The sequence below is a fragment of the Hermetia illucens genome, chromosome 6, assembly GCF_905115235.1.
Source record: "Hermetia illucens chromosome 6, iHerIll2.2.curated.20191125, whole genome shotgun sequence".
Lineage (NCBI taxonomy): Eukaryota > Metazoa > Arthropoda > Insecta > Diptera > Stratiomyidae > Hermetia > Hermetia illucens.
Window position 1 is genome coordinate 78,263,308 of NC_051854.1, and position 15,514 is coordinate 78,278,821.

At 44.9% G+C, this 15,514-nt stretch overlaps 2 protein-coding genes across 3 annotated transcripts in view; one reads left to right on the forward strand and one right to left on the reverse strand.

The window, feature by feature from the left end:
* The window catches only part of LOC119659308 (probable multidrug resistance-associated protein lethal(2)03659), a 42,263-nt gene extending 39,244 nt beyond the window's left edge, over positions 1–3,019 (forward strand). For both annotated transcript variants that reach the window (XM_038067322.1, XM_038067321.1), the window contains exons 9-11: positions 1,080–1,576; positions 1,644–2,839; positions 2,899–3,019. In XM_038067322.1, the coding sequence (XP_037923250.1) occupies positions 1,080–1,576; positions 1,644–2,839; positions 2,899–2,928 (1,723 nt within the window). In that variant the 3' untranslated portion in view covers positions 2,929–3,019. The remainder of the gene's footprint in view (positions 1–1,079; positions 1,577–1,643; positions 2,840–2,898) is intronic.
* A 6,088-nt stretch (positions 3,020–9,107) lies between these two features.
* Positions 9,108–15,449, reverse strand: LOC119659438 (crossover junction endonuclease MUS81). The gene is made up of 3 exons (XM_038067520.1): positions 14,951–15,449; positions 9,580–10,000; positions 9,108–9,527 (listed from the first exon to the last, which is right to left on the reverse strand). The coding sequence occupies exons 1-3, from the start codon at positions 15,415–15,417 to the stop codon at positions 9,162–9,164; spliced, it is 1,254 nt and encodes a 417-aa protein (XP_037923448.1). The 5' UTR covers positions 15,418–15,449; the 3' UTR covers positions 9,108–9,161.
* Positions 15,450–15,514: the final 65 nt, after the last annotated feature.

The window sequence follows — 15,514 nt, forward strand, 5'->3', positions numbered from 1 at the left end:
GCATCTCCTGCAACGTTGCTACATTAGGCCTATATTGGGACTGGATTGGCAGCACCATCTCTGTACAGGGAGCGCACGTTTGGCAATAGAGCTGTTGGTGTTGGTTCAGCAGACAACAATAATCCGAAGGGTGTTGGTGCAGGAGGATTCAAAGTTTTCGAGGTGTTTTTTGCATGCATTTTAGGATGATTTTAGCTAATACCTTTGCGACAGCGCGACGTGCTCATTATTTTAACAGTTCTCTAGGGATTGCTACTTGGTTTCTTGTAGAGTTTTTTTCTTTGGGAGTAGGGTAGGTAAATGCGTTTACGCACAAAGTGTTGGACTCCTACTGCAGTACGCTGTCGGACTACCAACTAAACACCTCCTTGTCATCAGAGAACTAGCCTGGAACCGTTTGGCACATTACTTCGCGGTAGCCCTCCCGCTCTTCGGGCTTTGGGAGCCTTCAGGTCAGGGAATTCCTTTGACCAACTGGAGGGAAGGAGAAGAAGGGAATTGTTAGTTCAGGGAACCGCTTACCATCCAATCCCTCCGCTCGTCGAGTTCAATCTTTTTCGCAATAAGAATAGCTCGAATATAGTGCGCAACACGATTCCAGCTGCCAGCGCTCTTCAGTATCTCTCAGTCTGCATAAAGCTGCTGACGGAAGACGCCCCACCTCTTGCAAGAGAAAAAAGTGAAAGTTAGAAGTTGGGTAAGGAAGTAATCAATCTCATCGCGGGTTCGGTTCAACCACGGGTTTAAATTGTCGATGAGCCGTGCAGTTCATCTGCCATTTTGCCAAGAAAGTTCCACTCGGTAAGGATGCGTTGACATTCTTCACGGCAACCACCTCTTTAAGTTCTCACCCTTACGGCAGTAGATAGTTTTGCGCTCCTTGCTCCTTGTCTCCTTTACCCTTGCTGATCAGCGCGAGTCTAGCTACTTGGTTTCGTGTAGAGTGGCTTCTCAATAGGAGTACATACATGTATTTCATCATGACCTTAGTTCATTTCATTTAGATGGAAATGTTTTTTGATCAACTTAAATCGTTAAACATTTGCAGGTTATAATGAAGGTATTTAATTCATTTTTAGGGTCAACAAGGAAAAACAAGTCAGCGTGAATACCAGCGTAACTAACAACACAACGCACCAGCCTGATCCAATGACTGCACCTACTGAAAGAAGCACATGGGATATCTGGGTCTTCACCGGCTTAATTCTCGGCACCATAGTAGTAACGTTGAGCAGAAGTTTCCTGTTTTTCCACATTGCAATGAAAGCCTCAAGGAACCTTCATAATGCAATGTACAGCGGGGTCGTGCATGCGACCATGCTATTCTTTCACACAAATCCGGTAGGCCGAATACTAAACCGATTTTCCAAAGATATGGGACAAGTTGATGAACAACTGCCAGCTGTTATGATTGATGTGATACAGGTTTTCCTTTCGCTGGTAGGAGTTGTGATTGTCATTTCCATAGTCAACCCTTGGTTTTTAATACCCACTAAAATGATGATTTTCTTTTTCTACAAACTACGGAACTTCTACTTGCAAACAGCAAGAAATGTTAAACGAATGGAAGCTGTAAGTAAGTATAGTACAGTAGTAGTATTCTGAAGGGTACAAAAATCTTAATCATGATTTTAAATTCACAGCCCGGTCACCAATTTTCTCTCATCTTTCCGCTTCCCTGAGTGGTCTGCCAACTATTCGTGCTTTCCAAGCGCAGAAAGCCCTCATTAGAGAGTTTGACATACATCAAGATTCTCATAGCTCCGTATTCTTCGCTTTCCTTGCTACAACACGTGCCTTTGGGTTTTGGCTAGACTGCATTTGCGTTGCCTACATTGGGATAGTTACCCTCAGCTTCTTTACAATGGACAAAGAAACCGGAGGAAACGTGGGACTGGCCATCACCCAAGCTCTGAGTATGACGGGCATTGTCCAATGGGGAATGCGACAATCTGCAGAGCTTGAGAATTTAATGACTGCAGTGGAAAGAGTCATTGAATACGAGTCAATTGAAGGTGAAGAAGATGAAAGCCTGTCCCAAAAACAGATACCACCAAAAGATTGGCCCCAAAATGGTCACGTTCAATTCAAAAATTTATCACTGCGATACTTTGCTGATCCCGATTCTGACCTCACCCTCAAGGAACTTAATTTTGAGATTATGCCTAGTGAGAAAGTTGGAATCGTAGGACGTACAGGTGCTGGGAAAACCTCCTTGATCAATGCTTTGTTCCGTTTAGCGTATAACGAAGGAGCGATTATCATTGACGGAGTCGACACAACATATCTGCGACTAAATTCATTACGTGCCAAAATTTCAATCATACCCCAAGAGCCTGTGCTATTTTCGGGCTCTATCCGCTATAACCTTGATCCCTTCGCAGAGTATTCGGATTCAAGAATTTGGGAAGCATTGGATGAAGTTGAGTTAAAAAAAGTCGTTACAGATTTACCTCATGGATTACAAAGCAAAGTGACTGAGGGAGGAAGTAATTTTAGCGTTGGACAAAGGCAACTATTTTGTTTGGCACGTGCAATATTAAGAGAGAACAAGATCCTTGTTATGGATGAAGCCACGGCTAACGTAGACCCGAAAACTGATTCCTTAATCCAATCTACAATAAGGCAAAAGTTTAATCTTTGCACAGTAATAACAATTGCTCATCGTTTACATACGGTTATGGATTCTGACAAAATTTTGGTAATGGATGCAGGTCGAGTTGTAGAATATAACGAGCCTTATGTTCTTCTGACGGGAACTGAGTCGAACATATTTCTACAAATGGCCAAGGAAACTGGAAAATCAACTTTTAATAATTTACTAAACGTAGCCAAGAAGGTGAGTTAATATGAAATCTGGAAAGGTCGGTGATCCTCATTTATTTCCATTTCTTTCAGGCTTATGACGCGAAAAAGAAGAATAAATAAAAAGAGATTCCGCCTCGCGTCTATAATAATTTACAAATTTACAAAAAATGTGATATTTTTACTTAAATAAATATTTTCTGTTGTACATTTCCATTCGTCTTCCATCTTTCTTAAGGTTTTGTTGAAACAGTGTGTCTCATCCGCTAGAAGATCCAAGGGAATCATCCTCGCGGTTGCACACACTGCCTCACCAGATACCGTGCTATATGTATTGCACACCCTCAGCACGATTGGCCGGTATGCCGAACTTACCCTTCCCTGGTTCACTGTGTTATCCAGTGTGCAAGCCCATACAGGAGCCGCGTATAGCAGGAGTAATTTCACCACTCCTGCGATAAGCAGTCGGCGACTAGATTTTGGCCCTCCAATATTAGGCATCATCCTTACTAGAGATGGGCTAATCTTTGTTGCCTTTTCGCACGCATAGTCCAGGTGCCCCTTGAAGCTCAACTTGGCATCGATCATTGCCTACAGGTATCTAATGATCGATTTTGAAACGACTTCGTGATTACGAGCCCGGATTTTGAAAGTATTATTTTTCCTGCAATTGGTAATAAGGACCGCCTCCGTCTTATCTTCCACCAGGTCCAGTTTCACCATTTGAAGCCATGTTTTGATGCATGAATGCTTTCACTTGCATTCAGCTTCATGTCTGGTCATGTTTCGCAACTGCTACCACTACCAGGTCGTCTGCAAAACCAATCAATGTTGCCTCCTTTGGCACGCAAAGGCCGAGCACTCCGTCACACATTATGCTCCGCAGCAGGGGCCACAGCACAGAACCTTGGGAAACACTTGCTCCCACAACATATTCCTTCGGCCCGTCGTCCGAAGCCTCTCCGAAAAGTAACTCTCGATTATCCGAGCTAAGTAACCAGGGACACCCAGTTTAACCAGGGTACCCTTAATCCACCCCAGTTAGCCGAGTTAAAAACATTCCTGGCATCCAGCGTTACCACCGCACAGCACTTACCAGCGGCCGATGCCTGCCAGGCCAGGCCTACGACCGTTGCAATGGTATCGAAACCCGTACTGTCGCTCCGATTGACCACCGGCTAGCTTGACGAACGGAAACAGCCTTTCGAACATATTCCCCATAGTGTCTAAAAGACAGATAGGGCGATATGAAAAGGGTGAACTAGGTGATTTTTGGGGCTTCGGTAGCAGAACCAACCTCTGCCTTTTTCACTGAGCGGGAAACACTCGTTTGATCATGCAGGATTCAAATGTATTTATGAACCATTTAATAGTTAACTTCAGCGCTTTGTTCGGAATCCCATCCAATTCCGGAACCTTATTGTCCCGAATTCGTCCACAGATCTCCCGTAGTTCCTTCTCGATAACCACTAGTATTGTGAAGACGTCCTGTTTTGGCCGTTGCATGAGGTCCACCTTCTTCTTGTTGTGGGAAAAGAATTGAGATTATTTTGAACAAGAGTCACTTGGGGTGATTTTTGTCCACGAATCAGGGTTCGTATTTGCCTCAAGGCACAACTGTAGCAATTCCGCTTACTTTCCCGTATAAGCTTCTTAAGGCTACTTCGAAAATCGCGTTATTCCTTCTTCGACTGCCGAGGTTCTGGCTTTACTCTGGTCCTTTGGCAAAGCTTCCTCTCTCGCGGACATGACGCTCTTAAAAGCGCGATTTCCTGGTTCCACCAGTAGTTTGGTTTCCTTATGTAGTGAAACTTCCGTCGCGGCGTTGTAGAGTCGCATGCTTCAGTTACCCGTTGACATAACTGGCTCACTTTTTCCAGCGCCGTTCTCTTCGGGTCATAATCTCCTTCTAAAGCCGCGGGGAATGTGTCTTCTTCAATAGCTCCAATGGACCACCAGCTATCCCTGTTTTTCCGCTTCTGCTGCGCTCCTGATGTCGAGAAAGATGGCCTGGTGGTCACTGTGGGTGTAGTGTTCATTCACCATTCCTCTCGCCAACGTGGTACTGAGATAGGTTAGATCAACGATTGCAGCGATTGGAACATAACAGATGTAGATATGGACGCCGTTGACTTGCGGTCCCCATGCCCATATCGCCGCATTTCCCGAGGAGTCTTCAACGTAATTTCGGTAAGGTTCCCATATTACTGCGGCGTCCACATTCGACTCTCGAATGGTATGCCTCGCAATGGTTGAGGTTGATTTAAGTCAACCTCATTTGACCCCACGATTCAGCTCCATCCTATATGCCGGGCACCTGCCACCACCTAGAAAGTGCCGTTCGTCCAATCCCTTTTTCCTTTTGCACAACATGCATTGTGGTCCCTGTATAGATCGAATGCTGATGTAACAGCGTTACAAGAGATGCGTTGAACAGGGACCTATTTCCTGGAGAAAAGCTACTACACCATATATGCTCGGAGTAGGTTGCTTAGTCAACCAAAAAATGGAATCTCTTACCGGAATACCGACTTTGAAATATAAGCGAAAGACTATTCACTCTGCATTTGCGAGCAAAATTTATAAATATAAGTCTCATTAACGTTAACGCCCCTACAGTGGAGACTGTAGAGTCGGAGACGAGCCGGTGAAACGGACCTTCGAATCCTGTCCCAAGTATGATATCAATGTCATACTCAGAGATTTTAAGAACCAAGTAGGGGTGGAGTCCGTATTCTGACTATACGCTGACTTCCATAGCTTACGGTCCACAATCAAACGTGGGTTTCAACAGACGGGACTGCTTTCGACGAAACTGAACACATGTTATTTCAACGCCACCACAGCTTTGATGAATGTCAGAACATATAGGGGGGCCAATATAGACTGGGATCAGTATCTTGTTGGCATGGTGCTCCGGGCTCGAATAACAACATCGCCTAGAATTCACTCTGACAATCAGGTGACAGTGAACACTGAAGTCACACAGCCCTTCGTAACACCTCTATATAGGAGAAATGGATTTCGCAATAACCGCAGTCAACGGAAATCCCGGAGATGAAGCATCAACAAATTATCTTCACAACAATCTAAAGGCGAAGACCATTCAATTTTGAAGAAGGAACCAGTAAGCATCGTTCCGCCAGCTCGAGACATAATTTGCTCTAGCCGGTGTCACGATGGACACCACACAGTTTAACCACGTGCTCGTCGGGCTGGATGAGGAAACAGTTGAATTTGCCCTCCACGTGCTTGAGAACTGCTCCTACAAAATGATGAAGGGGTAGCTCATTAAATACCTGATGGTGTGTGAAACGGCTAAACTTAGTTACTCACGGCAGAGCTAACGCTTGGGGACCGTGCGCCAAGCTGACTCCTACGCGAAATAAAGTAGTTGGTTGGTGGTAAAGTCGGAACCGAGCTGTTACAATCTTTGTGGCTGCAGAGACTTCCGGAGAATACATAGGCCATCCTGGCATGCGCGGATTGCGGGGTGTTTGGACATGTTGGCCGCCACCGCTGATAAAATGCACGAAGTTCACGAGCGACCCGTCGTCGTTCTCTGAGCTCGTTAAGCATGATGTTCAGCACTACATCAAGACTACTGATTCCCATACCTTTTCTAAGGCGCGTCCATTAGCGCCGAAAAAGCATGCAGTTGCAGGGAAGGAGAACTGCTTAGGTAGGGTATTTGCGAACCTTCAGACAACTGTTGATCCTCACCATTTCATATGGTTCCTAAACTCAGTGGAGACCTTGTGGCCAGACGATTTCAGACCAATACTACCTTTCTCTCATTTACGACTTTGCGCACTCTATCTCAGACTGCCATATTTTGACTTAGTCGAGGCAAATCCCTGCAGCTCCCGAAGGCATTTGAAAAACGGCAATATGCATACCTTTTGGACTCTTCGAGTTCACTAGGATGGCATTTAGACTTTGCAATGCAGCGCAAACCTTTCAAAGATTGATCCACTCATTTTTGTTTTGTTTATTTAGATGATGTTCTGGTCGCGTCTTATTGAAGCCAGTCTGTTACTCAACGGTGAAAAATACAAATTCTCGTAACCATAGGTGAGATTCCTCAGCAGTCGCTGTCACCCGAGCGAACCATTACAAAAATCTTTACTAAACTGGACACTCGGGATGGCGAGAGAGATCTGTACTGACTTGCTAAAATCCGTAACGAACGTACACAGGATATCGAATGTTTCTGTTGCACTAATGAGAAGAACGGTAGTTTGCTTACCAACCGTCGAGCTGCAACGGATAGATGGCGAGAATACTTTGAGCAGATTGCAACTGAAGAATTTGCTCATCCTTCACTTCCACTATCATTGCCGACATTTCGACCAGTTCCACCTGTCAGCGCAACTGGTGCTCAGAGGTGGCGGTGAGGAAGACGGGGCGGCAACTCTGTCGGCCAAACCAAAACCAAGTGGCAGAGGAGAACCTCCATAGTGGTGGCACCGAGAGACGCTGTACTCACTTTGGTTTGCCGGCCGTGATGCAATAGGCGAATGCTCCAAAGGACTAATTAGAGCGATCAGACCCGAGTCTGCACGGGGACTCATCTGAAGTGGCAAATTGGTCACGAAACCTTACCAGAGGTATACTGGTACCATGGGAATCGGGATAGCCCCCGGACTCTCATACTTCGGGTGAACTCCCGTTGTATGTGAGTACAGCTCAGTTGTTTGCGGTTGGGTCCCCTAGTGGGAGTTTCATGGTGGTTGTGGTTGTGCTCAAGCGAGAAGAGAACTTCGAACCTCGGCGTGGTGTTGCGTTTCAACACGGGTGCCGTACTTCTTAGTTCGTTAGAGATTTAAGTAATTCTTGCATCCACCAATATGAATGCTAAGCAATGCACTTGGTATAGACTGGTACCGTTGTTGCTTATCTCAGCGGGGCTCTGATTGTGGTCACAAAATCAATCTGTGTCTGAAACGTACGTAAAATACTCATGGGCTTAACTGTCAGCGCAACTGAAGTCGAGTCGCATCTGGGCTCAGTGAATTCTTTAATCGAGTTATTCAGGATGGAAGAACACCATCTCACTGGCAAGAAAGTACCACTGTTCCAATATGGAAAAAAAAGGTAATCCAGCAGAATGTTCAAATTACCGTCCGATCCGGTTACTTTTCTATACCATGAAGATTTTTGAACGCATTCTTGACAACCGTATTTGCGAAATCGTTGAAATAACCGTGAATCAAGGGGGATTTATCAAAAACTGCGGAACTACTGACGCAATACACGCTGTGTGGTTACTCATGCATTTCTGAATCTAGAGAAAGTGTTTGACCGTGTGCCACACGAACTCATCTGATATGCTTTACGACAGCACTTAGTGCCAGAAGAACTCGTGCGCTGAGTTCAATTGCTCTAGCATGATCCGAAAAGTAAAGTTCGAAGTATGGCGGATGTATCAAAACCGCTTCGTGTCTCTGTTGGTGTTCATCAAGGAAGCGCCCTCTCACCACTCCTTTTTGTTCTTGTTATGCGCACTGTCAAACGATATATCCAACGTCCAGCGCCCTACATAGAAAAAATGATCTCGAGCAATTTGTCCAAAAATGGAATGGTCGCCTCATACAATACGGTCTCAGATAGAATGTAAACAAAACTGAATTATTGACGACCGATCCTCATGAAACAGGCACAATCACTGTCAGCGGCAGTGATCTGCCCAGAATTGAGCGATTTAAATACCTCGGGACAACGCTATCATCCAATAGAGAACTGCATTATGAAACTGCTTCACGCATTAGCGCAACCTGGATGAAGTCGCGTTCCACAACTGGTGCTCTTTGTGATGGGCATATCAACGAACGTCTTAAATGTAAAATTTAGCGTAATGTCGTCCGTCCTGTCGCTCTCTATGGTTCCGAGAGTTGGCCGAATATAAAAGACGATGAACAGCGTCTTGCGGTAATGGAGACGAAGATTTTGCGTTGGACTAGTGGCGTAACACGGTTTGATCACATCCGAAATGAAGATATCCGCAATCGTTATAGGGTTGCACCGATCGTGGAATAAGACGAGAGAGGGGTCTTCGATGGTATGGTCACGCAATTCGTGCTAACGAGAATTCACTTGCCAAGATTGGTTTGAACATCGAAGTTGGCGGTAAACGACGAAAAGGCCGGCCGAAACAACGGTGGCTTAATACGCTGGATGGGGATTTAAAAGCCTCGAGATTGCACCCATATCAGGCATCGGATAGAGCTAAATGGCGAAACCGATCACGACGAACCGACTCCGGTTGTGAACGGGAGAAAGGCTGAAGAAAAAGAAGAAGATAATATGATAAATAATTTATTGTGTCACACTCAATAGAACGTTTATACATTTTCCTAATCGCTTAAGTTATTATAGAATTGATAAATAATTTTACTAATCACTGGCCCAATTGGACGCTTCAAAACGCCTCCACGAATGTTGCTTAACAATTTCTCTGCTTCGTCAGTACTGTTACAGGCTCTGTAGGCAGCTAATAATGAACTAGGTGTAGGATACATGGCAGTTATTGCCAATGCCTTATCAACCGACAACGACTTCAATTGCAGCAACTGCTTGATGAAAATTTCTCTTACGGTGAAGCTTCGTGCTTTCGACGATTGTTCGTTGAATTCTTTAAATTTCATAAGTCCAACGAAGTTACTGTCTGTGATGTTAATTGGCTTAATGTCCTCCTTTGGAATTCCTAGCAGCACTTTATTCTGAAGTGACGAAAAGGTAATTTATGAAATATTTATGAAAATTTCAAATTACCTGGAATTGATCAATTAAAATTTTCGTTAGGGTTGCAATATACAACAATGAATCACGATGACTGTCCGTGAATTTAATTTGAAATCCGCTATGAATCTGGGTGTTCGTTGCTGCTTGTAATAAAGTTGTCATGGGCAATCCCACGTGCTGATTGCTCCCATAGCTTTCAATTAAATAAATTAAATTTTGTATTTTACTTTCACGCAAACGAAATTTTTGTTCGTGGAAGCGGCCATCACGAATACTGCTGGCGAAATCATCCATACGCTTTCGTTCGATTATATAAGGTAGAAGAAGTTCATGCTTAGCACTATCGACGCAAATCCAGCAGAAGTCACCAGCACCAAGTCGTCTTACTTCATATTTGATTTTATGGGAATCCAGATATAAGAGTGTTTCGTCAAGGGTCTTTTTGTTCTTCCTGCAGAACAGTAACACAATAAGAATTGTAATTAGTTTAGAGGTAGTGTCAATTATTGAACACTCCAAATTGAAAGGGTATGCTAGCTTTTCAAAATAATGTTTGTTGTCTTCCAAAGACTCTGACCTGGACACGCCAGAGCGTGGGATTTTTACCCACTAAAACTACTCCCCTCTGCTTGTGGATCCATCATTAGGTATTACATCACGGGGTGGAGTTAGCTCACTCTAACTAGATCTCCTTGCTTCTATCCGCGGCGTTTCTAACCACACCTCGCTGACTTCTTCCACTTTTCAGAGTTTATCCTGAATTGCTTCGATCATAGAGTCGATCACATTCGGTTCATAGGCCACATATTCTTACCAAATTTCGTGACGATAGAGGACGAACAGACGGACAGACGTAAGAAGTGAAAAGGAGTAAACTTACGGTGCAGCGGCTCGGAACCCTAGCCAATATCCCTCGACCGCATTACCTCGGTGGTCGACAACTTGGTCACAGCGGCATCTAATGCTACAAGTGTTTTAGATTTGGAGATAATGATAATAATAATCCTTGGCGCAACAATCCATATTGGATCAGGGCCTTGAAGTGTGTTAGAGCACTTCATTTAAGACCGCAACGGTATACTACAGTACACTGTAGGAGGTAATGTGGTCAGCATTGCGCTCGCCCGAGATTATTACCCTGATCTGACTCAGAAGCTCATTCGCAGCTGAGTCGACTGGTATCCGACATCTAGTCACGATAACAAATCCCTCTGACCTTCCGCTACGACAGCGCAGCGCCCTAACCACTTGAGCCATCCGGACACTAGATTTGGAGATGGTGGTGTTTAAATGAAGCACAACTCTGCCAAGAACATCAACTACAAAGGCAACGAGTGATGGGCTTAAAGGAGATAGCTGGCCAACAAGGCGATTTCGACATCCACCGCATCTGCTCAAGAGTTACTCCCGACCAGGAAATATATCCAGTCAGGAGAACCAATATCAAAAACGGCAGAAGAGAAAACTCATGGGAGCTCAGCAAATGATAAAAGTGAAGGAATTTATAAAAGGAGAGATCCGGCCAAGACTCACCGAAAAAGAGCCCTGACCCAAAAGAACCACCTTTCATGCAGCTTGGAGCTAAAATAGTTGAGCTGTCAGAATTCATCAAGGGTATGCACAGCGTGCGCCAACCCATTAAGAACATGGTGAGGGGTGCTTTATGATGGGTAAGAAGTAAGACGTAAGGAACCCCAGGGGAATCTCAGAAGTGACACAAGTCACCCCAGGTGATCGCAAAGCGTAAGTCATTGATCTCTGATCAGAGTCAGAGACAAAGAGGTGGAAGCTTTAGGGAATCAATAGGCACCAAAAATGAAAAAAGGCATCCTGGGTAGTCCAACAAACGGAGCTAAAAGCTCAGAAGGAGGAAACATGTGCTCAAAGTGGGAATGTCGGCTAGCGAAGTGAAGCCGAAGGAAGACAAGTCGGGAAACTGGAAGGTAGGTATAAAAGGTTTTGCATTTCCCTAGATGAGGAACGGTGAGTACATAACAGTTCCTTGTGTGCATAGTTAAAATTCAATTGCTCTCAATTTTTTGAAAACCCATTTACATGAATAATTTGATTTGGAAAGCACTGTATGGATAATAGTCAACCTCATACGCTACATATTAGGAGTTCAATATTATTAGCAAATGTGAAGAAGTTAACCTACAAGAGATACAGGGGGGAAGAAGTATATTCTTCATGAATGGAATTCCAATATTTCACTCGAATGCCAATTATTTTCATTAATTATGACGTCAGCAATTGATTTGCACGACTTAAGATGCAGTAAATTCGGGCGAAATTTATAAGTTTGAACTGCTGTAATTGGTGTTCTGCAGATTGGTCTGGTGTTGTAGGAATACGATAGGTAAGACCTGGGGATATTCACCAAACGGATACACTGGATGTATACATCCATAATAAAACCCATTTTTTTGTATGCATGCATTGTCCGGTGGTCGAGACTTAACTAACAGCAGGAAGCGGCTAACACAGATTCAAAGGGTTGGTTGCCTAAGTATTACTGGGGCAATGAGTACTACGCCGAATTCTAGGCTAAGCTAGGCTAAATCTATCCCCTCATTCACTTGGAGGTGAAACGGAAAGCAGCCAATGATGCATATAAACTCGATACCATTGGAAATTCCTTGGCAAACATCCGGTAGCCCTGATGTCGTCCGATCATATGGTTTCCAGATTTATCTCTGAAAAGACATATACTGTCGTAATCACCGAAAGAGAAGAATGGCCATGAGTTTTTTCAGATTACAGTCAGTCATGCAGGGCGGATCACAGGGGTGTTCTCGGGGAATCCGATTATAGAACTGGCCCGACTCCTTGGAATAATGATGACCATATTCCAGGCGGAGATATATGCCATTTCATTGGCAGCAGAAGAATGTCTGCGACAAAAATGGAGGGGTCGCACCATTTGAATCTGTACGGATAGTCAGGTAGCATTATCAGCACTAAACAGCAACGACATATCAAGCCAGTTGGTGTTAAGTTGTCATCAGGTGCTGCTGAAACTTGGCCGACTGAACGAAACATTCCTAATTTGGGTGCCGGGGCACTCTAGCATCGCTGGTAACAAGGAGGCTGACAGACTGGCTCGCCGAGGGTCCGGATCCACAATGGGCCTGAACCAGCTCTTGGAATCCGACTATCTATTGTCAAGTCTACTTTGAAGGAAGGGTAAAATTACAAGGATTCACGTAGCCGAGTGGAGAAATTTGAACTCTTTCCGGCAGACGAAAATCCTTGTGAAAGAACCTGGGTTCGCCAGAGCGGCATTTTTGTTGTCCCATAACAAGTGGGACATGAAAACCCTAGTAGGGCTTTTAACGGGATACTGCTCCTAAAACTACCATATGGAACAGATTGGGCTGGTGGTTTCGGCTATGTGCAGCTAATGTGAGGAAGAGCTGCCTGGCCTCCTCAGATGTCAGATAAAGACACCTTGGTAACTTTGGAATTTTTTTGACGACCGATCCCCATAAAACAGGCACAATCACTGTCAGTAGCGGTGATGTGTCCAGAACTGAGCGATTTAAATACTTCGGGACAACGCTATCATCCAATGGAGAACTGCGTTATGAAATTGCTTCACGCATTAACACAACCTAGATGAAGTGGCGTTCCACAACTGGTGTTCTTTGTGATCGGCGTATCAACGAACGTCTCAAATCTAAAATTTATCGCAATGTCGTCCGTCCTGTCGCCCTCTATGGTTCTGAGTGTTGGCCGACTATAAAAGATAATGAATGGCGTCTTGCGGTAATGGAGACGAAGATGTTACGTTGGACTAGTGGCGTGACACGTTTTGATCACATCCGAAATGAGGATATCCGCGATCGTTATGGGGTTGCACCTATCTTAGCGAGAGAGGTGTGTTCGATTGTATGGTCCCACAATTCGTGCTAACGAGAATTCACTTGCTAAGATTGGTCTGCACATCAAAGTCGATGGTAAACGACCAAAAGGTCGGCCGAAACAACGGTGGCTTGATACGCTGAATGGGGATTTAAAAGTCTCGAGATTGCACCCATATCAGGCATCCGATAGACCTAAACGGCGAAACCGATCACGACGAGCCGACTCCGCTTGTGAACGGGACAAAGGCTGAAGTAAAAGAATGAAGCTTAATAGGATTCAAGGAACCGCGTGTGCAAATGCTACCGTGGCTCTCTTGTCCGGCAGAAACTTTGGTGGTCTGTAGAGTCGGTGCGGGGGTTGTTGTTGTACATTCGTATGGGGTCCCAGGTTTCGAAAATGTATTCCAAGTGTAGGTACTAGCGATACTGGAAGGCTGTCGATGACTAGGTCATAATCCGAGCCCCAAGCAGGCAGTGCAGAAGCGCACTGAACGGTCTCGCCAGCAAGCTAAAGGTCACCCTTCTCTGGGTTCCGGGTCATAGGAATAAGCAGGCTGATGGATTGGCCAGGCGAGGCTCTGCTCTTGGCAGCCCTTCGACGGATACAGTCGGTGCCCCGCTGGCGACTGTCAATGGCGGAATCTACTCGCATTACTTAGCATCTGCGGACCTCAGATGGCGAGGGCTCACCACCTGTACTAAGTCAAGAAGGATTTGGTTCGCTTATAAAAAAACCGATCATGAGAGCTCCTGTGCCAGACGCGCGTAAATGCATACAAGACTAAAGCGATCTATACAGGCCACTGGCCCATAGGCTCGGCATACTTTATAATTCGCATTGCCGAAGCTGCGGAGAAGAGAAGGGAAACCCTCAGGCACTTCCTTTGCGATTACCCAACTCTGGCTTAAGTCAGACTATGGACACTGAGTAAACTGTTCTTTGGGAACCTCAGAGAGATTTGTAGCTGCAGGGTGGGAGGGCTGCTTTACTTGATGAATTCTACGGGCAGCCTCAGGAGATATGAATTTCTGCTTCTCTGCTCTCATAACAGCGTCACGGTCTTAGGAGTTTGTGGTATCAAACAGCGCTAATTGGGCTCCTCGGAGCGGGCACTGATACCTACCTACCTAAATTCATTTAAAAACAAAATTGTATCAAAAATTCAATATCTCACTCAAAAGCTTTTCTCCTGTAAAAAACGATCAGGCGCAGCCTTCCTTACCGGATCATTGACTGTGAAGCAGTGGCACGTCGTTGGGAGATAGTGTCACCGCAGAATACTACTTTCACCTCCAAGACTGGCGTTGGCGAAAGCTTAGTTCTTTCAAATGCCAGTCCTTAATGTCGGGATGAAAATAGCCGTGATGATATCAAACTCGATGCCACCGGGATGAGGGAAGGTTTATTTGATCGAAGTACAATGACACGAAGAAAGAGCAACCATGCCATTAGCATCATTGAAAGACTACATTTTTGGTAATTCATTTTTAGCTCATTTTGTAATTCTTTGAGGAACTTTAAAAGAAAACCTTACCCAAGGGTCTCCTGAGTGTCCACCAGTAACACAACATCAAACGAACCAGGACTCATCAAGACTTGCTCGTCTGCGCTGCAGTCTTCCGCGATGTTCTTCTTTCCTTGGGTCTTGGGTTTGGCTGGGCGTGCATCTTTTCTCTGCTTCTCTTTAACCTTTTTCGCAACTTCTTTGATCTGTTCACCGAAATTCACGCTCTTGTTGTATTCCTCGAGATGCCCTTCCTTATATTCTTCCAATTTTTGATTGAGGAGCATGCACAGTTTCGGTCCGAAACCTTTCAAAATCGCACAATCGCGGCCTGACTCTAACGGAAGTGGATACTTTTTTAACGACTCGAGTGCTTCGCGCAACGCGTACTGCGACTTGAGGCCCTTCTTTGCGGCTTCGGATTGCCATTCTTTTAGCCATTTGGTGAATAATGGGTTTGGGTCTTTAGGGATCACTTCGATACGCTGACCGGTCATTTGGAGCGTTGAAACGACAGACCCAGGTTGATTTGTGGTTATGTTTACGTAAATGTCATACCGGCTGACACCAAATTTTGGTATAACACCATGAAAA

Bases quoted from the DNA above. Each gene is read 5' to 3' on its own strand.
- LOC119659438 (XM_038067520.1), bottom strand. From the start codon at position 15,417: ATGACCGGTCAGCGTATCGAAGTGATCCCTAAAGACCCAAACCCATTA. The intron at 10,001-14,950 runs GTAAGGTTTTCT...ACTGTTCTGCAG, and splicing joins GACACTCAGGAGACCCTTGG to GAAGAACAAAAAGACCCTTG. The intron at 9,528-9,579 runs GTAATTTGAAAT...TCGTCACTTCAG, and splicing joins TTTTAATTGATCAATTCCAG to AATAAAGTGCTGCTAGGAAT.